The 23,785-nt window shown below is 37.9% G+C and overlaps 1 protein-coding gene across 3 annotated transcripts in view; it reads left to right on the plus strand.

The window, feature by feature from the left end:
• Positions 1 to 21,126, plus strand: part of LOC136884516 (uncharacterized) — a 55,248-nt gene extending 34,122 nt beyond the window's left edge. For all 3 annotated transcript variants that reach the window (XM_068229946.1, XM_067156744.2, XM_067156743.2), the window contains exons 4-5: positions 7,867 to 7,901; positions 19,830 to 21,126. In XM_068229946.1, the coding sequence (XP_068086047.1) occupies positions 7,867 to 7,901; positions 19,830 to 20,801 (1,007 nt within the window). In that variant the 3' untranslated portion in view covers positions 20,802 to 21,126. The remainder of the gene's footprint in view (positions 1 to 7,866; positions 7,902 to 19,829) is intronic.
• Positions 21,127 to 23,785: the final 2,659 nt, after the last annotated feature.

Raw genomic sequence — 23,785 nt, forward strand, 5'->3', positions numbered from 1 at the left:
TAATTTTTTTCAAGTCACTTCAAGGTTTTTTATAAATTTACTTTATTTTATTTATATGTAAATCAGGTGCCTGATTTTATTTCAAGGTTAAACCCATGGCTGATGATGCCTGTATGTAATGCAAAACATGTACCATTTTAATTAACATGTCAGTGTAATTCAACAAAGACGAGATTTATTGTATTGATTAGGTGGTAAAAAAAAAATTAACTTATTGTTATTATTTCAATCAAATATTATCAATACGGATCAAAAATGATATTTATCACATGTAACATGATTCTTATACAGATACAGGATGTCTTCAGAAAAGTTAGTGTAGTTTCCTGTTACTTTTGGACTACCATTGTTATCAATGCAGAGAAGCCACTTGAGTAATATTATAAGGCTAACTCAAGTCGACCAGGCTTCTGACCTTCTGAAAAAGACTACTACTCCTATTATCCTCCCACCCTGTTGAATTTTGTTTGGTGTATTTGTTAGATATTAATAGCTGAAAATACTGTATAATCCCGAATACCACCCACACTTTTTTCCCCAAAATATTGGTTCTAAATCTTGGGTGCGGGTCGTATTCAAGCTGTTCATTTTCGTAAATATTTACTACGTTTACATGGAGTATTGAAATAGATTTGAATACGGTTACCATACTCAATATACCCCATGTAAACAGGCATTCAGTCTTATTGTGTTTTAGTTGTGTTCTTGAAAACAAGATCGGTTTTTCTCAATACGGTTACAGTGGCATGTAAACGCGAAACGTAAGGTAATGAATTGTGGTAAATCAAAGAATATGGGTAAATATGAAAGCCGCTGCTGCGGATGCTCGATCGTCATTTGTTTCACAAGTGTTGCTGGCATGCTGGGTGCACGAACAGCTGATCTCGCGGGATATCGTACTTTGCGAGGGTCGAGACTGTTGGTTGCGGAAGTCTACCTCATTGACATCCGAGTTCCGTATCTGTCCCGTGAAAGTGCTGTCTCATTAGTAAGCGGTGGATTCAAAACGGTGTCTGTGGTCATTTACTGTGTGTGAGAAACTTTGTATGCAAAGATGAGATATGGAAATCGTGCCGTTGGCAGAAAGTACGATATTGATGAATTGTGTATTCATGATTGGCGGAAGAAGAAGGAAAAACTTCTAATAAGTAACGGCGATCACAGAGCGTTCCGCAGGCGGAGTGCAGTGTTTCCGGAAATTGAAGAACGACTCCACAAATTTGTGACAGAAAAATGTGAGTCAGGATATGATATTTCTAGTGAAATGTGTCAATTGAAAGCACTAGAGATCTCAAAAGATCTCAAAACACAGGGTTTTACTGCAAGCTGTGCATGGATCTGAAACTTTCATCGGAGAAAGGGATTGTGCATTTGGAGACGCAAGTCTAATTCACGTCTCCCTGGGGCGTATGAAGAAAAATTAACGGCCTTTCAACATCACATTATTCATTTGAGGAAGCAAAATTCTTATTTGCTGTCACAAATTGGGAATGCTGATCAGACACCCGTCTATTTTGAAATTATGTTGGAAAATACAGTGGACAAGAAGAGTTCTAAAAGTGTAACCATCAGAACAGGTGGTAACAAAAAGCAACGATGCACGGTAATGTGCGCATTAGCGGATAGAGCCAATCTCCCTCCATATGTCTTTCTGAAATGGAAAACACTTCCAAAAAGAAACTTGCCGTCCGTTATTATCGTTAGAACACGAGCCCGGCTGGATGGACAGTGTGTTAGTTGAGGACTGGGTGAAGTGCGTTTGGCGACGTCGCCCGGGAGCTTTGTTACAAAAACGAAACATGCTTGTGTTGGACAGTTAGCGAGGACATACAACTGATGCTGTAAAAGATATGAGGAAAGGAAAAACTGATCTTGCGATAATTCCCAGAGGACTCGCTTCTATTCTACAGCTGTTGGATGCGTGCGTGAAGAAGCCTTTCAAAACTGCAATGAAACAGTCGTACACCGAATGGATGTCTGATGGTGATCCCGCGTTAACACCAACCGGACGAGTGAAGAGGCCTAAAGTGGGACTGATATGCAGCTGGATCAAGACTGCATGGGTGCGAATTCCTAACGATCTAGTGTCCAAAAGCTTTAAGAAATGTGGAATTTTTGAAATTCATTGGACGGTAGTGAGGACGACTATTATACCCTATAATCCTCAAGATTGGCCCCTAAGTATGGGTGACATTATTATATACCCTACAGGGCACATTAATACTGCAGGATGATACCTACCTGCTCTTCTGTTCTTGGATACGGACACCAGCTCAGCTGCAGTCGGCAGAAATGGTCGATAGTTTGGGTTCTTATGACGAGAGGATCATGGGGATCTCAATACTACATTAAACTACGAAATGAGGAACACTTTCGCTATGATCAGAATTTTGAGCATAAGTTTGTATTCACAACACAAGTTAATTACAAGGATTGCACCTGTAGTGCCAAAATACGTGCGCCGAAGGCTCACATCTACAAATTAAAAAGACAACAAAGCAAATACAATCTGGATGATGACGTTATGCTGAAATTTGTCAATCTGTGAACCAAGAGAAAAAAACCGGATGTGTTCTCCCACATGGAAACTACATCCCTATGTCTGCGACATACAATGATATAATGGTAAAATTAAGGATACCCGCAGAGATTACCGCTATTATGAAAGTTTCCTCCCATACCGGGATATTTATATACACAAAAATTAGCAGCACAATAGGTAAATAAAAATAAACTAAGATACCTACTCTAGCGCCCTCAATTTCATATTTACACGGACGTGAACCCACGTCCACCAGGCAGAAACTTGTGCCAACAGGGCAATCATACCAGTAGCATAGTGCCAAGATCACATTAGTAGAATACACAACCCTAAGAACGCGAATCAAACAAGAAAGGAATACGAGGTAAAATGGATAAAAATAAATGACGCACAGTTTTGCAAAAGACTCCCTGCCAAAGGAGAATGACCGACCTCCAGAGCAATTTAAAAATGGCCGAGCTCACCCCAATACGGAGCAGGCGAACATTGACCTGAAGTCGGGTCTGGAGCCCCCTTCCACAACAAAAAAAAAACTTGTAAACAAACTCCCGCTAGACGTCTTACCCTACATTCTTTCACAAAGGGACTTTCAAGCTTCTACACATAGCAGCAAATGGCATAAAATAAGTGAGGAAAAACACATCTCACATCACGCTCCTGACTTCAATTAACCACCCACTCGGGTCGCAGTTGAATCACATAAAGTGTTCTGCTATTCAATCATATCAAACCATCACCGCCAATATGCGGCGCGACAACAGTAACCTTGGGAGTCAGAGGTTCAAACCCAACGTTTGGCAGAGTAGCACAGAGTCGAATAGCGTTAAAACCTGCCTCCGCTATAGTTTACGCCCATCTAAGGCACGTAAATAGAGCCCCTTAACAAAATAAATACCATCAGCCTGCATACCTTACATTACGCAGGTATATCTGCCCTTCCCCTGGAATATAATGGGAATTACCCATAGTGCCTAATCCTACAAGTAAAATGCATTTCGCGACCGACCCAAAGGAAAATATCCGGTCTACCGTACTCAAACAAATATGTATCACTAGGCACACTACCTCTTGCCTCGATAACAAATATTACCTCATTGTCCGCTTTACATAAAGATACAAGAAAACAAATCTAACTACTCTTACCCTTAGATATATCAAACAATCTTAATATGCAGCCTGATGGGCCACCATCAAATCCTATATGAATATTTACACGTTTAATTCTACTATCTCTGCGTGATACCTTAACTCTACCATATGTCTAATAATTCATTGGTCCACTTATCTTAATTAATCTCCTCGTCTCTCCCTCCGGGTAGGCTAGCATGATTTAGCCCATCATGATAGATGTCTCAGCCAGGTTCGATTCTTGGAGTCCAGTCTTCCAGCCCCGCTGGTTCATGGTGCCGCCTTCTTCTTGAGGGATGCCTCGTTCAAGGTAGCGTCTTCGAAGCCACGTTCTGAAGTCCTTGCACCTCACTCCCCTCGGCTATATCTCGACTTCTTACTACAATGAAATATTCACTTTAAACGCAACGCCACATTCTGGACATTTATTTAGGTTGAGCTAGCACAGATCGCTAACACTTTGCAATACACACTCCTCGTCCTCCACTCTCGTATAACTGCATACTCGCTAGCTTGTGCACTGTGCCATAAACTATTTCCTGCTCTATAAACTATCCACTCGGTTATTGTGTTTTTATGCCCGCTTAACTTGGATTCAGCAGTCTATCAGAGGATAAATATAGACCTCCTTAGCCTTTGTCCACACTTCCTCGGCACCTCGGGAGCTTCGCCCCTACCGCTATTTATCCGAGTCTACAGGTACGGCTTTCTATTGTTACTGATACCATTAAGCACACGCGATCTCATTGATAGGTATCTGAACATCGCGCCACTTACAAATCCACCACCTGTAACTCCGTAAGTCTCTTATCCACTGGATCAAAGTTATCGCACTGTAATAATTACACACTGTCTTTGTTCTGAACAAAGGATTTCTGGCGCAATCTAGGCAGACGTGCGACGCGTGCCGGCAGCAATATGATAGTCAACTGGATGATCTCCCCCCATATCACTTAGCTTTTATATGGGGCAGCACCCCAAAGGACGCCAGGGGAAGTCCCGAGAAACAACTTGAGTCTGGAATGTGGCCACTACAGAGCTTCCCACGGTGGTTCTGCTTGGAACATATTTATTGATCTAATCATATGTTAATAAACCTAGAGGTATCTACCGCTTCGTAAAATTCTAGTACTATTTCCATCTTTTTATTTTCTTGAAAAACCTTCAATTACGGGAATTACGGCTCAATTTCCGTAATGTGGTGGGCCTGTCTGCTCCCGCTAAAAATTTCTGTTAAGATGGCAGGTCTCTCCCCCAGACACAATCCCATCTCTCTTTCTCTCTTCCTCACATATTCTTTCTTCGTCACACATGACCACGCCTTGCCTCGGGAAATCACCTTCTCGATTCCCGCGCTCTGTATAGCATCACGCCCTCACAAGCGGCGCCCTACTGCAAAGTTATCACTGCGTTAAATATCCATTCTCACCGCTCAATATAACGGTACACTATTTGTGGAAATATGCCAGCGACGAAATTTCCTATGGTGAAACTTCAGATGATGACAGTGAATTGTGAATGATCTGAGTATTGGACCGATTTTATTTACAATTTTTGTGATGATTTTATTAATTGTAAGCTGTTTGAATTTATATTTGTGGTATATTTGAAGAAAATTAAATAGGTATGCAAGTTATTTGAAATTATTTTTATTTTTATTTTTTTTAAATATTTTTTTGATATATTTTGCCAACTGAAACTTAGGGTGCGGGTCTTATTCTTTGGCAGGTGGTATTCAGGATTATACAGTATTACTGCACACAAAGAGAAACGTGATACCTGTTGGAATGTGTTTGAGAGAAATTATTTTAGGTGGCCTTTATACAATTCCTGTTCATATCTTTGTACAGCAATCTACTTTGACAAACAAAAAATTTGGTTGCAGTGTAAGACTTCTGATACAAGTGCGAATGATCTTACATTTTACGTCATTTTTGTAGTAAGGTGGAAGTCTCCCTCCATATTATCATAACGTAATATTGAGTATCCGTCAAGGTTAGTTGCCAAAAAAGTCTTCACTCATCCAGCTTTCACTGATTTCAATAATACACATATTGTTAATTTCAAAATTAGACTACCCCTCCCAGGTGAGCTAATAAGGAGTGTGGACTGTCCATTTAGGTGGCAACATTTTAACGACTGGTGGTGCTCAGTCGACTGCTCTTTCAACACAAGTCCCTTTGAAGGAGAAAGGGAGGATGAGGTCTGTGGGAAGAAATGCAGTTCATTGGCACTAAGTTTGTGCTGGTCAACAAACATCTGAAACAGAGCTGAAGGAAATAAAATTAAGTAAGAAGTAAAATGAGCCTACGTGAATGACTGGGTGCGTAGTTCCGCTGACTTTCACTTGAAGAAACCCATATGTATAAACTAAGTTACTTGCTCCGCTTATAAAGTTTTCTCTGAGTTCACGAGTTCATCTTACACCTTGAAATGTTCTTTACTGCACTATCGTGCATATTTGAAATTTTCTTTTATCTTCCCTTGAAACACAATTACACCCATCTTGAATCCAGCATTTCTGGTCCTTGGATATCCCGTGCCTGGTTTAGGATCTTTTACCTCACGCTTGCGAAGGTCTGAGTTAGCATAAGTCACTCCCTTTCAGAGTATGCTTCACACACCATACTCGACCGAGATCATGGTACCAAAGGAACTTAATAATAGTTGGTTGATTTCCATATGCCTCAGAAGACATTCAGTTTCGGGAGCCTAGTCTGTGGCAGTAATCCACATCCAGAACTGACAGTTCAACTGAAAGTTTATATATGTCTTCCAGTGGTTGTTCTGTAACATCGTGCAACAAGATCCAGTTCCGGCGGCCGTACTGTTCAGTTTCATCCACTACATCATCTTCTGAAGCCAATTTTCCTGAGTCTTCAGTTATCCTTTAAGCTCGATATCTTCGCTGATTTGTGTTTTGAATGTCTGGACATCATCGCCAGCACATTCGGTAAGTAAGTGTAGGCAGCTTAGAAGTCCTTCATAGAATCTTCTTGATACTTCCTTCAAAGATACAGCAATTCATTTTTACAGAACACACTTAAATTTATAATTTAATTCACAGTGGTCAGCAGTTTCTCAAACTTCACTTTGGATTACAACAGGGTGTAACATCTCGTGTCTCTCTTTTCGCTGTGACATTATTTGGTCTTATGGCTTTTTTGAGATGCCATAGAATATCTTCTATTGTTCGTCGACCTGTCTGTGCTTCTCCAGTAGTCTCTCTCTGTTCACCTGCGGAATGCATTGCATTTATTTTGGAAAGAAAATTTTTGTCGCATGTCTCTGTGTGTACTTGCTTTGTATTTTACTGTGCCAGAACTCCAAGCAGATTTGCTTCTGCTCCTGTCCTTATTATAGTTGGAAAAGTGTTTAGAAAACTAAGAGTTGATATTTGTGAAGGACATGTAACACACTGTAGATTGTTTGATCAGTCATGGCAACAGTGTTATATCACTGAACATGTGGCAGCATGGGTAAGGCGAGTATTACGTGCTCACGCTACTGAAGACCACCAACAGTCCATGCTCCAGGATGGATGTAAGTAGAGAGAGACAGCGATCATTGTGAAAATTATTTGTTCTCCATGGCAGAAATGTTCATCATCGTTATCCAGTGTCACTACGACGATACATAGTGTTGGTGATGATCTCTTAAGTGGAAGTACACTTGGCCAACCATCCTCTCTGAACACAAAGTCAGAAAGCGAAAAGAAGGCCTGAACCTTCTAAGATTGAAGATACTTGCCGAAGAAAGGTACGGGCTATGAAGGGAGAGAAAGTGAAAGACTCTAGGCCCCGCAAACCTAATGCTGTCAGAGTTGGAAAAGAACAAGAACATGCATATTTGTGTGTAACAGTGAAAGTGTTCTTGAGTGTCATTCTGTCCAAGAAGGCCCATTACTTCTTCAGTCGTACACCTACTGCTGGACAATGTCGTACTCTCCAGAATAACGCTGGCTGCTCCCATTAGGTAGAACACTGTCCCTGTTCACCAGAACTTTCCTCTGTTTCCAAATCTGAAGTAGCCCTGTGGTTGTACGTAATGACATATCGGTGACAGGTGGATTTCCCATGCTGCAGCATTATCAGACGATATAACACTCTTTGAAACGACCCCCATGTAATATTGTCAACCTCAAGATACATTTAAACCTTGGAAGTCTTGTGTACTAATGTACCTTTCTTTTTCAGGGTTTTCTGGCACAAGCAGCCACGAAAATTTTATGGTGAGTTGAAATTATGTTTGTATAATAGCATACAGTGCCTTGTTGACTATTGATTTTCACATTTTAGTTTGTCCATTGATATATTTTGTTCTATGAACTTTGCATCATTAGTTGGTGTGAAGGACTGTGAAATGAAGAGAAAAAGATTATGTACTGTTAATTTCCTTTGGCTGATGTAGTTACTGTTTCTTTGTGTAAGGCACTAGCCTGGAGAAATTGTGTATTGACACACATCTACAACATAATAGTTTACTTGCTGCTTCAGCCTGTAGACATCCACTGTCGAGCATAGGGGTCTTGCCATCCTCTGCTGGGCGGTCTGTATCCAGTTCCTCCTCACAGCATTGGATGTCATCGTACAATCTTGATTGGTTGGCCAACTCTTCTCCTTGACTGTCGGGGTATCCACTGTACCAGAGCTTAGGGCCACTGGAGATTACTTCTCGTCACATGACCTGCCCATTGCCACTCACTCGACTGCATTTGTGATTCCTATTCCTGCCTTCCTCATTCCAGATTTGGTCTTGCAACCTGACATCCAACATCACCCGCTTCATCGCTCACTGGTAGGCTCTCGAGTCTGTTTGCCCTTTTCATTGTGACTGTTGCAGTTTTGAAGCCTGTAGGTTGTGACAGGTGTAGACCTTGCTCTTGAGGCTCATAGGGTCTTCCAAGTCTCGGAGGATGTAGCTGAGTTTACAAAAGACAGCGCACGTCAAACTTATTCTTCTGATGATCTCAGCCATCTGATTGTCAAGCCCAAGTTTGAAGCTGTACTCTGTGTACACGTACTACCAGCTTTCTCAAGGAGGTTATTGTTGATGGTAACCTGAATGTTGTTTGGGTGCATAATTTGAATTTTCAGCAGGTTCATTTTCAGTCCTACTGCTTGGGAAATTTTTTGAAGTTCTTGCAGCATTGTTTTCAGTGATATTTATAGCCCTCCAAATTACAAATTTTTGATTTTGGTGAAAATCTTGGAAATTTTGGACCTTTACTGATTATCAAAATTGGACTAGACAAAAGAGTGACTGAATGGGTTGCTATATTTCTAGAAAATAGATCTCAGAGAATTAGGGTAGGTGAAGCTTTATCTGACCCTGTAATAATTAAGAGGGGAATTCCTCAAGGCAGTATTATCGGACCTTTATGTTTTCTTATATATATAAATGATATGAGTAAAGGAGTGGAATCGGAGGTAAGGCTTTTTGCGGATGATGTTATTCTCTATAGAGTGATAAATAAGTTACAAGATTGTGAGCAACTGCAGCGTGACCTCGAAAATGTTGTGAGATGGACAGCAGGCAATGGTATGATGATAAACGGGGTTAAAAGTCAGGTTGTGAGTTTCACAAATAGGAAAAGTCCTCTCAGTTTTAATTACTGCGTTGATGGGGTGAAAGTTCCTTTTGGGGATCATTGTAAGTATCTAGGTGTTAATATAAGGAAAGATCTTCATTGGGGTAATCACATAAATGGGATTGTAAATAAAGGGTACAGATCTCTGCACATGGTTATGAGGGTGTTTAGGGGTTGTAGTAAGGATGTAAAGGAGAGGACATATAAGTCTCTGGTAAGACCCCAACTAGAGTATGGTTCCAGTGTATGGGACCCTCACCAGGATTACCTGATTCAAGAACTGGAAAAAATCCAAAGAAAAGCAGCTCGATTTGTTCTGGGTGATTTCCGACAAAAGAGTAGCGTTACAAAAATGTTGCAATGTTTGGGTTGGGAAGAATTGAGAGAAAGAAGAAGAGCTGCTCGACTAAGTGGTATGTTGCAAGTGACTAATCTCATGTTTTAATCCGTATTGAAAACCGCTGATATACAATAACAAAGTTTCACTATGAATCCACCTGTTCAATACATTAAAATGTTGTTACATTTAAAATAACTTCATTAGTTAAAAAGTTATATATGGGACATGTTTCGCTCCCTTATAGAGCATCATCAGCCAAATCTGAATCTCAAATAATTGTTATTTAAGTAAATGAAGACTTAAGAACTATTAGAACATTTTTGACAAACTTAAAACTTATTCTTTTAGAAAATCATAAAATATAAAATCTTTGTATACATGGCTTAATTACATGTGCTTAATAGGAAGATACATTAAAATTATGGAAGAGAGAGTACTAAAATATAAAATAAATTATATATATATATATCATGTCCAAAATCCTAGAAAGACGTGAAGATCAATCTTAGGAGCTAAATTTGAGGATTTTCTTAGCAATGAGATCTGGTAAAAAAGTTATTTATCCCTTGTGGATAAGAGTCTATAAAGATTCAAATTTATCGTCAATTTGATGATTGAACTTATAACAGGATAAATGTTGGTCTTCAAGAAATTTAAATGCTTGTTGTCATGTGACCTCGGCGAATGCTGTTGAAAAGATATGTTCTTATAGGTGTCAATGACCGTTCGTTGAACTAATGGATTTGATAAGGATGATTGAAAGGGACGTAAATCAACGTTTGTATTGAAAGCTGCTGCTTGGTTTATCTGGTTGAATGTCCCTCCAATTGCTGCTTGTCGGTTTGGTGTTGTCCGAGGTTATGTGGTGACTGTCTGTTCTACACAAGGAGTAGACATAGAACAGACAGTCACCACATAACCTCGGACAACACCAAACCGACAAACAGCAATTGGAGGGACATTCAACCAGATAAACCAAGCAGCAGCTTTCAATACAAACGTTGATTTACGTCCCTTTCAATCATCATTATCAAATCCATTAGTTCAACAAACAGTCATTGACATCTATAAGAACATATCTTTTCAACAGCATTCGCCGAGGTCACATGACAACAAGCATTTAAATTTCTTGAAGACCAACATTTATCCTGTTATAAATTCAATCATCAAATTGACGATAAATTTGAATCTTTATAGACTCTTATCCACAAGGGATAAATAACTTTTTTACCAGATCTCATTGCTAAGAAAATCCTCAAATTTAGCTCCTAAGATTGATCTTCACGTCTTTCTAGGATTTTGGACATGATATATATATATATATAATTTATTTTATATTTTAGTACTCTCTCTTCCATAATTTTAATGTATCTTCCTATTAAGCACATGTAATTAAGCCATGTATACAAAGATTGTATATTTTATGATTTTCTAATAGAATAAGTTTTAAGTTTGTCAAAAATGTTCTAATAGTTCTTAAGTCTTCATTTACTTAAATAACAATTATTTGAGATTCAGATTTGGCTGATGATGCTCTATAAGGGAGCGAAACATGTCCCATATATAACTTTTTAACTAATGAAGTTATTTTAAATGTAACAACATTTTAATGTATTGAACAGGTGGATTCATAGTGAAACTTTGTTATTGTATATAAGTGGTATGTTCTGAGCTGTCAGCGGAGAGTTGGCGTGGAATGACATTAGTAGACGAATAAGTTTGAATGGCGTTTATAAAAGTAGGAAAGATCACAATATGAAGATAAAGTTGGAATTCAAGAGGACAAACTGGGGCAAATATTCATTTATAGGAAGGGAAATTAGGGATAGGAATAACTTACCAAGGGAGACGTTCAATAAATTTCCAATTTCTTTGAAATCATTTAGGAAAAGGCTAGGAAAGCAACAGATAGGGAATCTGCCACCTGGGCGACTGCCCTAAATGCAGATCAGTATTGATTGATTGATCAAAACAAAATAATAAATCATATTAATCATCATCAGCACTTAACACATGACAGGCAGACCCTCGGGCATTGGTGGACAACATAATATGCTGTAAAAGGTGATGCTAGCCCACTTGCACATGGATCCTGGGTAGTCTCGTATGACTGTTCTTGAATTAGACATCTAGATCACTCCTCTACTTTCTTGTATTTCTTAGTTATATCATTTAAGTAACTTTAACCTGTTACTGTTTGAATCTTCACCTTGTTTTTGAGCAAAAAGTAAATAAAATCATGCGTTATTAAAGAAATTAAAATACCAGGGAAATTATTCAACAGAATCACATCAAATATTTAACACCTCAAGAAAATACGTTACCACATATACATCTGTCTTCTAAGAGCTCTAGGGTTGAGAATTTTCCACCTTCTTCTCATTGGATGTCGGCTATCATCAGGGTGATCTGGTTCTTGTTCACAGCAACTCGGAAAAGATTGGGGGTACTGAGCCCATACCATCCTCTTAGATTCCGTAGCCAAGATATTCTCCTTCTCCTACTTCTCCGTCCTTCACTTCTACCTTGTAAGATAAGCTAAAGGAGTCTATATGGCCAATGTACTCAAGTTTTTTTTTCTTGATGTTGTGCATGACCTGTTGCTCTTTGTTCAGGCATTGGAGTACTTCAGTATTCTGTCAACCCACGATATTTTGAGCAGACGTCGGTAGCAGCACATCTCAAAAGATTGAAGTTTTTTGGTGGTGTTGTCTTTTAGGGTTCAAGTCTCGGCACCATAAAGTAAGGCAGAAAGTACATAACACCAAAGTAAACAGAGATTGATCTTAAAGTCCCTGTTACAGAGAAGTTTGCTCATTCACTTGAATGCAGTCCTTGCCTATTCAATTTGGGACCTAATTTCAATAGCATTGTTCCAGTTGTGATCAGTACGGTGCTGATTGACCTGAATGAGTAAATTCATAATTCCAATGTAAATGGTCTGTTATTGGAAGTGAGCCCAAATTGGTACGCCGGGGCGAAACGCTGGCAACCAAGAATGAGATACAGTAGAGGACCGATAGTTCAGGACCTGCCCAGTGTCGGATTACTGAAAATGCCGGACTATCGGGCGGTACCTCTACCTACAATATAGGTTCAAGGCGTACAGTGATAACAGCTGTAACACGGCGTTTTGCAGTAAAATATTGATCAGCAGAATCATTAGTTTAATAACTTTAGCTCAAAATTAGGGCAGCGCCAAATGTTCATTCAACACATTCAGTTTACATACATGTACATACTGTACAATTAAAAAAATCTCTAATATATTTTTGTTTTCGAGATCGTTGTCGCTAGGCATAAAAGTTGGTTCTGATGATAAGTAAATCAATAAGTTCAATGGCATTATAATTAGTATTACACTCAGCGAAAGTGATGAATTTATTTCGGGACTCTGCGGCTTCTTCCCAGCTAATCCTCTCCTTTTCTTCGGTTTCCTCATCTGAATCACTTGCTTCAAGATTGTGTATAGGTTGAGGGTTAAATACACTATGGAGAATGTCCTCATCGGTTAGTTCCTGCTCGGTAAGTTCATTGTTATCCATTTTAATCCATTCTGTGAATTCCTCTTCAGATACGTTATCCAAAGGACTGTTGTTGATTACACTTCTTGCAACATCCAAAACTTCAGACATTGATTCGGGATGTTCTTCCTCCTCAACACTCTGTGGTGTTGAATCAAATGTAGGATCTGCAATTTGCCAAAGTTATCCCCAGCACCGTTGTAAAGTATTTTTTTTTTCACTTGAGCCCAAGACAGTGCAACAGTATAGACGGCATCTTGTAAATTAAACCTTTTTTTAAAAAAATTCAGTTACATCACACTCAGCGTTTAACAGGCTGCGAACGAAAGAACTCCTGTAAAAACATTTGAAGTTCTGGATTACCCCGTGATACATTGGCTGGATCATTGACGTAACATTAGTCGGCAGAAGTGTAGCAAATATATTTCCAGAAACTAACTCAGCTACTGGTGGATGTGCTTTACAGTTGGCTTTGCTGTCTTCTGGTAGACCAAGGTTTTTTGAAGCTTTCTTTGACTTGAACCAGTCTTTGAATAGGGTGGCGGTCATCCATACATTTGATTGAGCGTCATTATGAACAGGCAAGTTCGTGATATTTTCAAATGCCCGAGGTTTTCTAGATTTAACAATTACAAAAGGAGTTATTCGGTGGCTTCCAGATGCATTAGCACATAGCAAATCTGTTAATCTGTATTATGGTATGCCGCAGTTGGTTATCAGAATTCATCCATTCTAACGTCATCATGCCGCCTATTAGATAAAAATCTAACCAATATATTCTCTCTTTTTTTTTTTTATCCTGCAGTTCTTAATGTAAAGCTTAGTATTGTGTCATAGAAGGCAATGATATTTTTAATCGCAGTTCAGTATAGAACAGTTGTCTTATGAGCTCATAGGTTAGTCTCGAAGGAGCGTTTTTTGCCAGGCAGAGAACTTTTCTAAGATACATGGCCTTCACTGTTTCTAGTGTAGCTAGGATATCCTTTGAAAGGTGTTCTCAGATAATGTCTTAAGGTGTATATCATGATGGGGTCTATTTGTACTGTAGACTTTTTCTTCTCTTAAGCAGCATGTAAGTTATTAGGAATGTTCTGCCATCTGTTGAATATATTTGGGAGCTGCGAAATGTTAGAAAATCAAAGAGTATCTAACAGGGAATAGTATTCTTCTGTGATCAGAGGAAGTGTATGCACTCAGGCTTGATAGGTAGGCTGCATGCAGTGACATTACTAAGGATGGTAATCACCTACATCAGAATAGTGTTGGTCGCTTAGCAACATGCTAAGTACAGAATGTATTGCGATTTAGGGTAAGCCTTCTCCTACAATTACAGTATTGGAATGATTTGATTTTACTATTACTCAAAGTTGGGTGATCTTAGAGACCTATCGATGTCTCATGATTCATCTTCAAGTAATACCAGAGAGAATAAAACTTAAATGAAGCAGATCAGTCCACTAGAACGGGTGGATGGATTTGCCAAAGCTGTTTTTATTAATCTCCTTTAATATATAGATGAGAGAAAACAATTTTGAAAGGTTCAAAATATGTTTGGTCTCGCTTAATACTTCTGTGCTTAAAAGAAGTGCAAACATTTTCCTTGCAAACTTTTGTTTTATTCCAGTGTGTGCAAAAAGAAAATGTTCATGATTTAATTCTGTAAAGTAATTGTAATTGAGTAAAATGTTACCATAATTGAGCACAGTTACTGGTCCCAATTAAATTATACCATGCTCTGACATCCTTGAGGAATGGCACGGTAAAACATTTAAATACACAACTCATCACAGGAAATAACAAATAAACCAAGTGTGAAATGCCTCACATTTGCATGGTCGCACAGGTTTCCAAAAGATATTGGTAAACGGTCCGTAATTAAAAATAGCCTTTCTATATCGAGCTTGCTTTCAATGGCTGCAGTTCTCGTGGCATCCATAAACTGGTGATCGACAGCCAGGAATTTCACTCTTCTTTCTGAAAAATACTAGTATAAGCAATAGAGAAACTCAACTTCAAAAAGAAACCGTAAATGGCATTATATGAAGATGTGGAGGTTGTCCGTGTGTGTTCCTTTTTATTTTCATCATTATCCTTGTCTCCTCTTTCTGTTGCTCTCTCTTGGAGTGCTCACCTGTGTTTGGTCATTTCCATTAGTTGATTGTGGTACATAGTCAACCTGAGCATTTGGAAGGAAACCGTAAAAAAGTACTGTAGTTACTGGGACATAAAAACCTGGAGGAAGGAAGTGTTTTTTAAGATTTGTTTGCGTAGGTGTTGGATTTTATTGGTTGGGTCTTTTTTTACTATAGAAAAAGAAGAGTCATTGAAGAAATTTTTAGATTTAGCTATGTAGTCAGTTTTTTCCATTATGACGGTGGTGTTGCCTTTATCAGATTTGGTGATAATGAGGTTATTGTCATTGATTTTCTTTTTAAGATCTAAAATGAGTTTACTGTCATTAATTAATGTATTAAAATTATTATTATTATTATTATTATTATTATTATTTTTAGGAGAAGTGTTTTTGTTATTATTTTTGAAGATTTTTCAAGTTTTCTTTTTACTTCATATCTGATTTCATCTTGTTCTTCTGTTGGCATTTTGTTAATGGCTATTTCAGATTCAATGATTAAATTGGTGGCTATATTGAAAGTGTTGAGGTTGGGCCAATTGTGTTTGAGGCCTTTCGAAAGAATTAAATTTTCATCATCACTCAGAGTTGTTTTAGATAAATTGACTATGGGAGGATGGAATTGTTCAATGGTTTTGGAGGGTGTGATAATTTTCTTAAACTGATATTTATGTGAGGAATTGTTCTTAAGAATGTTGAGTTTTCCTCCTCACTGATCAAAAAATAAATAAATTAATTAACATGAACCCAGGCCTACTCACCCATCCGTCCAATAATCAATTACAGACCCAGTCCCTTATACAATACTTCTAAATTCATCCAAACATTTTTACTAAAAAACTTTCGATTTTTATCCAACAAATCTATCAAAAACACTTCTGAATTAATTGACAAATTAAAGAACTTTGACATCCAACCAAACTTTTCTCTCCATTCTTTTGACATCGTAAACATGTACCCTAGTATTCCAATTTCCAAATTATTCCCCATAATAAACAACAACTTAAACAAATTCAATAATCTAAGTAAACTAGAAATTCAAGACTTCATGTCAATCTTAAAATTGGTTCTCAACAATAATTATTTACCTATGACAACACCATTTATCAACAAGATGGTTTAGCTATGGGCTCACCAGCTTCAGGCATTCTAGCTGAAATTTACCTCGACTTCTTAGAAAACACAAAAATTAATAATAATAATAATTTTTCTAACATCCTCTTTTGGGCCAGATATGTCGATGACACATTAGTAATTTTAAACGAAGAATCAACCAACGCAGCCTCTACACTTCTTCTCCTCAACAACATTGACTCTAACATTAAATTCACCCTCAAATCAGAACACAACAAAACTCTTGATTTTCTAGACTTAACCATTAATAGACATCCTTCTTCTTTATCTTACAAAATTTTCAGAAAACCAACCCAAACTGCAACCACAATACGACAAGATTCTTCGCACCCTCAAGCACATAAACGTGCTACTTACAACAGCCTAATTTTCCGTGCCTTCAACACCCCTATGTCTAGAAAAGATTTAAATAATGAATTAAACACCATCCGTAACATCGCTAAATTCAATGGCTTTCAATGGCTTTACCATTTGGAATTGCTAGGCGGGCATTAATTCCATTGTGGAGTTTTATCTCCCGTATGCAGTTATCAGACTGTGCTACATAAGAAGCTTCTGATAAGTTCACCTGCATACACCCCAGCATCAGTGGGTAGGGTCTGACACATCCCACTCTGACGAGTCTAGTGTCAGACCTAAGACGAAATGCTGGTTAATAGAGCAAACGCCTGAAAAGCCATACATCCAATTTTTGATCTGATTTTTTATATGCTCTATTGGTGGAAAAATATCTAATTCCCTTCATGGGAATTTAGTATTACCATTTGGAATTGCTAGGCGGGCATTAATTCCATTGTGGAGTTTTATCTCCCGTATGCAGTTATCAGACTGTGCTACATAAGAAGCTTCTGATAAGTTCACCTGCATACACCCCAGCATCAGTGGGTAGGGTCTGACACATCCCACTCTGACGAGTCTAGTGTCAGACCTAAGACGAAATGCTGGTTAATAGAGCAAACGCCTGAAAAGCCATACATCCAATTTTTGATCTGATTTTTGATATGCTCTATTGGTGGAAAAATATCTAATTCCCTTCATGGGAATTTAGTATTACCATTTTAACAACTCCTTCATAAACCGTATCATCAACAAATTCAAACACCGTCCTAAAACTACTTTATCTAAAGACAAAACCAAACCCACTGCATTTTCCACTTTCACTTTCACTCAAGAAGCTTATAAAATAACTAATGTTCTTAAAAAACATAACATGAAAATTTCCTTTAGAACCAATAACAGAAATTTTGATATTTTACACAACTCTAAATCACTAAATAAATCTAATGCTTTTTCAAAATCTGGAGTATACAGATTCAAATGTAACAACAGCAGCTCCTTGTACATCGGTCAAACTGGCCGCAACTTCAACATCAGATACTCCGAACATATCAACGCCATTAAATACAACAGATGCTCCGCCATAGGACAACACATACATGACTCCAAGCACAATTTCACCAATATTGAAAAAGACATGAAAATACTTAAAATCATTAACAAAGGCCCCCTCTTAAACACTACTGAAAATTGTTTTATTCACCTTGACCAATACTTCAACCCCAATTTCAACTTAAACGACATTTCTGAAAAACCCAACATCCTATTTGACTTCCTAATTCTTCTTCTCAAAAATTCTAAATTTCAAAACCTGAATTCAATTTTCCATGCCTTACAAAGTTCCTACCCACATTTTCTACCTCCAGTAACCACCCTCCTAACCCACCCTAAACTACCCCTCCTTCATCCCTATCTTATCCTTTCTCACCACCTTTTAACTTTAAACCCTTTTAATCTTTTCTTATCCACTAATCTTCTTTCTTTATTAACTTATCCAATTTTTCTTTTCACCTCTAAAAAAAAAAAAAGCTACATTGCCACCTTCATTTTGGGCCCTCACTTTCAAATTTAAACTCATGCCTTGCGTCCGCCAACTTTGACTACTTCAAACACGACCTGAATTTTTTATATTCAAGAAATAGCGTACTGTGTATACACGTTTTCATTTGTTTCTGGTATTGCGCTTTTTACCATTTTTTCTATTCACTATTGTTTTTTCACGTCAATTGTTCTAAAAATCTTCAAGATCATAATTACGTATTCAATTATATTGAATCGTATTATAAGTGTATATATATAAATATATATAGGTACATTTTCGTGAACTAAGCAAATACTTGATCATTAATCTATCCTTCAATCTCCGTCATCGTATGAAACTACAGCACTTGACGTAAACACCGCACCGATCTTCTGGAGCTTGCAAGTTACTTTGGTTGAGCTGCTCGTCTTCGGCTTCTTCATGACTTTAGATCTTCATATTTGGATTGTGTTGTGACTTTGTGCCTGACGGTTTATGCAGTCTGGCTCATTTAACTGTTCTCTGCTTTTCGTGAACATTGTGAGACAGTGCCAAACATTGCGTGTGCCGTGCTGATGCTCGGAAGATTACGCATTACTTCTTTTAAGTGACTTACATTCCACTTCGTCTGAATTTTACAGTGCCTACCCCCCGTCATTTTTATATCGCCTCTTCAACTGATATTGTGTGGACTTGACCGTTAACTTCTTTCTAACGTATGCATTGTTTTTCGAGTTATAATCGGTTGATGATGACCCAGACTGGGGTCGAAACCGGTACCATTTCCACTTTTAATTAAATAAGAATGTAATCTCTAGATCTCTTATTTACTTGTATTGAATAGGTTGAACTACCATATTTATTATTTCAATTTAACTGTGATACTTTTCAATACAGAACAATGAAATTTTGATCTTTAATTGGCTAAATTTGACGAGAAGAAGAGATAGAATGATAGGACACATCTTAAGACACCCAGGACTTGTGCAGTTGGTTTTTGAAGGAAGTATAGGTGGTAAGAACAGTAGGGGTAGACCAAGGTTTGAATATGACAAGCAGATTAGAGCAAATGTAGGATGCAGTAGTTACGAAGAGATGAAAAGGTTAGCACAGGCTAGGGTGGCATGGAGAGCTGCATCAAACCAGTCTATGGACTGATGACTCAAACAACATGTAGCTACAGATGAGCTTGTTTGTAGAAACCCACAGAATCCAAAACACCTTTTCATTTGCAGAGAGCTAGAGGAAGCCTGTGCATTTGATCACCTGTTAACTGGGACTGACCATGCTATCTGGGCTGCTGAATTCGGTTTTACAGCACATTTAATTGTGCATTGTTATTGTGTCTTTTATATATGTTATTACCTAGTTAAATTTTAATGTTTGTTTGTGTTCATAATTTAGTAATTTCATATCCTGTGCATGTCAAATAAAATAAAACAAATAAATGTCAAGAGAGCTAGGGAGGAGGGAGAGTGGTCATTTACGACTTCTTGGAAACAGCTATGTCTTTAAAAGTCCAGAGCTATATTGAAAAACATGCTGTGGAAGTACTAAAAAGATCTTTTTTCTTGTGTTTCAGTCTCGAAAAAGGAAAGCAGCATTATCTGACCTCGAAAATGAGCAAGAAAATGGTTCTTCAATTAACAACAAGAAAGCAAAAAAGGATTCAAAGAGTGATACATGGATGCAGTGTGATAAATGTAAGTACACTACTCACTATAATGCATTTATGATTCATCACATCCGTCAGCATATCAAGAAGAAGAATCCAGCATGTGATTATTGTGGGGAGGAGGTGAAGTCTGGAGGTAGATGTGCACGGCAGTGTGGTCAAAAGAAACCAGCTGAAGAGCCTAGCACATCAAATGGTAATGTGCCTCAAGAAATTAATAGAAAACCTGCTGAACCTCCCTCCACAACACAGCAAGAGAAGGAAAAGCCTAATGATTGTGACTCTGAGGCAGAGACTGTTGAAATGATCGCTGCTGAAATTAACGAGTTCACTGGAGCCCACAGCAGTAGAAGTACTGAAAGTCCAGATGTTGTTATATCTGCTGTTCAGAGTGGTGCAGATCATCAAAGCAGTCTTGGTAGCCAGCTAAACCATAACACTATGTTACCGACCATTCCAGAAGATTCAGATCCCAACCAAATTCAAACAGGAGATTCAGTGAGCACTGCTTCACAGTTGAATAACACTAACGAAATGACCATAGAAGTGGCCGGTATGTCCCGGAAACCCTTGGACGCTCCTCTGAAGAACAATGAAGAAGGGTCAAATCCTACTGCCATATGCGTTATGGATATGTCTGAAGAGAATTCTACAGAGGAACCAACGCTCTTAACTGTGCAGAAGATGGAAGATGATGACAGCAATGCTGTCTATGTTCAGGTGGTGGAAATGGGGAAAGGAGTTGCTTTAGATGAATCTGGAAACATGACCAAGCAAGTTTTGACCGTAGCTGAAGACGGAACCGTTGAGATGGTCGAGGTAATGTGGGATGAAATGGTTACACCTGGTGGGGAACCAGAACAAGACATTCACTTCTGAACTAACTTTTAATCCCATACTATTTATTTTTATCTCAAGGATTGTTTTCCTCTCTTTGAAAGAGAAGATAGTCAATTTATTGATGAAAGTGCAGTAATTTTTTCATCAAGGATCGACCCTGTTTATTTTGTGTTTGAAGTACAAGTTTCTTTCTCTTCATGTTGTGAATCTGCCCCCCCATCGTGTACAGTTTGTAAGTGTTATGTTCAGTCACAAATGTGTTTCAAGTAAGGTGTACATCAAATTGTAAATTCTCCCTTCAGATGTATCATAAGTATTGTAATATATATTTAAGTGACTCTAATAAAACCACTTGTATTCTGTTGTGAGACTAATGTATCGTTGATAACAAAAGCAACCGATGAGACGTCACTGTGTGGAAAATTTTTAGTGATGCTGAAATACTTCTTTTTGTACTTAATGCAGGTTGTTCAGAAAGTCATTCTGCACGTATACCAGATGTTGGAACAGCTGTACAAGCCTGATATTGCAGCTCGCTCTCAGATTTTTGTATTATGCAAGGGTTTTTCATGCCCACCACAAGGATTCTCCACTGACTACAAGCATGTGCTTTGTGTATTAACATAACCAGGGAGACTAGGCCTCACCTGACATCAGAGATATCAACAGTATTCCTATGAATATAAAAATTGTAAAGCATTAACAGTAACGCATCCGCATTTCATTATTCTCATCTTACAATTCTAGCAATGCTGCTGCTTAGTACGAAAATCTTTTCAACTTAAAAAAAAAGTCCACGTTCTGTTGCAAGGCCAGCATCTTCCTCTTGTGCCAACCTGCACAATAATTTTTAAGGACTTTGCAGCGTACAATTAGGTGTGTTTAACAACTTCTGTTTGTTAAGTGGCCTTCCATTTTGTCATGTAACATGCCGCCTGTCTTTCAAAATTGTGATGTGTTGCAATGAGGTACAGTTGTTTCTGGGAATTTTTCACCAAATGCCTCGGGCACCAAATCTGTGTATTTACTACCTTATGAAAAGATATGTTCAAAAAGAAAAACATGTTCCTCAATTCAAAGAGCTATAATTTGAACAACTAAACACTACACCAGTGCTGCTTTTTCAATAGCTTTCTATCAGTTGTGTATGAAATAAAACAGTAAATGTCATGGGTCAATGGAACAACTGAACACAGAAAGAGTTGCACAACAATGAACAATAAGTTCTGTCAATACATCTTGTTGGATGCACAAGTGAACAATCGCTGCTGAAGGTGCTCTGTCTTTTCGTAGTGATGAAGTTGTTATTACTTAGCATAATGGATATATTGTGTGCAAATGATCCAGTTATTGGAATAAATAATTTGTGTTTGGTATAATGGTAAGTAATCAAGATTATTGATTTTTTTATTTTATATTGAGTAGTTCTGTTGGTGTTTGGTAAATTACATACTGTGAGTGGGTTTACTTTGTTTCTTATTTGAGTTGGGGGGGGGGGGGGGCATGGGAAAGAGTGTGTGAGAGAGAGAGAGAGAGAGAGTGTGTGTGTGTGTTTTTTTGGTAGAATATTTATAAAGAAACGTTATAATCAGAGTTGTACCTTTTGCAGTTTCTACATTTATATTCATATAGGTACTAGACACAATATATTTTGTTTAACACTTAAAGATCCATTGCATGTATCACAAAGGAAATAATGAGCAATAAGATAGCACTCTAAATAAAAACGCCTATATTTCAGTCTTTGTAGTTCACATCTCCAGCATATGGCATCGTTTCAAGAGAAGTCACTCTTTTAGACATCTTCCCTTGTACTTTCAGGAATTAAGGGCAGTTTTACATTCTGTTAACCTATAATAGAAAAATTACTATAATCTGTGTACATACTAAGTATTTAGTTATAATTTAAGTTCTGTTGTTTCGGTTAACCTGTTGGAATTAGGATACACCTAAGCAGTTTAGAATTCATGAGCATCATCAATGTTCCACTTAATCGCCCGGGTGTGGTTAACAAGCCTCCTCCACTCCTTTATGCCCTTCCACTTTTCCTGCTCCATTACTTCTGCCACATCCAATCCAGCTTCTCTAATATCCTTCCAAATCTGATCCATCCACCTTCTTCTTGGTCTTCCAACTGGTCTCTTTCCCTTAAGTTCTCTTTCCAATTCCCTTCTTGCTACCCGTTCCTTTCCCATTCTTTTTACATGTCCAAACCATCTCAGTCTTGCTTTCTCTACGTTCTGTACTTACGGTTCTATATTGAGCTCTTCTCTGATATTAATATTTTGAATTCTATCTCTTCTTGTCTTTTTAACCGATGTTCTTAAAAATTTCATTTCTACTGCTTGGATCTTACTGTCTTGTTTCTTATTAGTTACCAGCTTTTCTAGTCCGTATGTCACAATTGGTATGAAATACTGTTTATATAATGTTAATTTCGTTCTCTTAGGTACTTTGTCATACCATAAAAGCTCTCTGACTTGATAAAATGTTGTACCTTTACTTAGTCTGTTATTAATTTCAGAATTGATTTCATTACTTCCATTTAGAATTGTAGTGTAGTTATTATATTAGGTAGTATCTTGCTTTCTGTATTGTTGTGTAATTCTATTTATATTTAGCATTTAACTTAACGGCAGTTTTGATTTTTGTTGGAGCATAGTAGATCTTTATTTTAATGAAAACGTTCTCAATCACAGACAAGGCCATTCTTAAATAAACATGGTTATGTAGATTTTTTTCCACTTTTCTGCTATCTAATAGCATTGGCGTCACTATAGTAACGATAGCAAGGCTGTGTGGAGGGAAGAGCGTCCCCTCCCACTTCTATCTGGTTCACCCTGCACTAGCAAACATATATATTATAACCCCCTGTAGGTGGGAGATGCAGACGAAGAATACATCCCCTGCCTGTCGAAAGAGACAACTAAAAGGGGCGGCCAAGAGATGATGAAATTGGAACGATGACATTACTTAGGGTAATGCCATTATGTGAGGAACACCATGGGTCAATGTAACTTACA

Source organism: Anabrus simplex, chromosome 12, assembly GCF_040414725.1.
Source record: "Anabrus simplex isolate iqAnaSimp1 chromosome 12, ASM4041472v1, whole genome shotgun sequence".
NCBI lineage: Eukaryota > Metazoa > Arthropoda > Insecta > Orthoptera > Tettigoniidae > Anabrus > Anabrus simplex.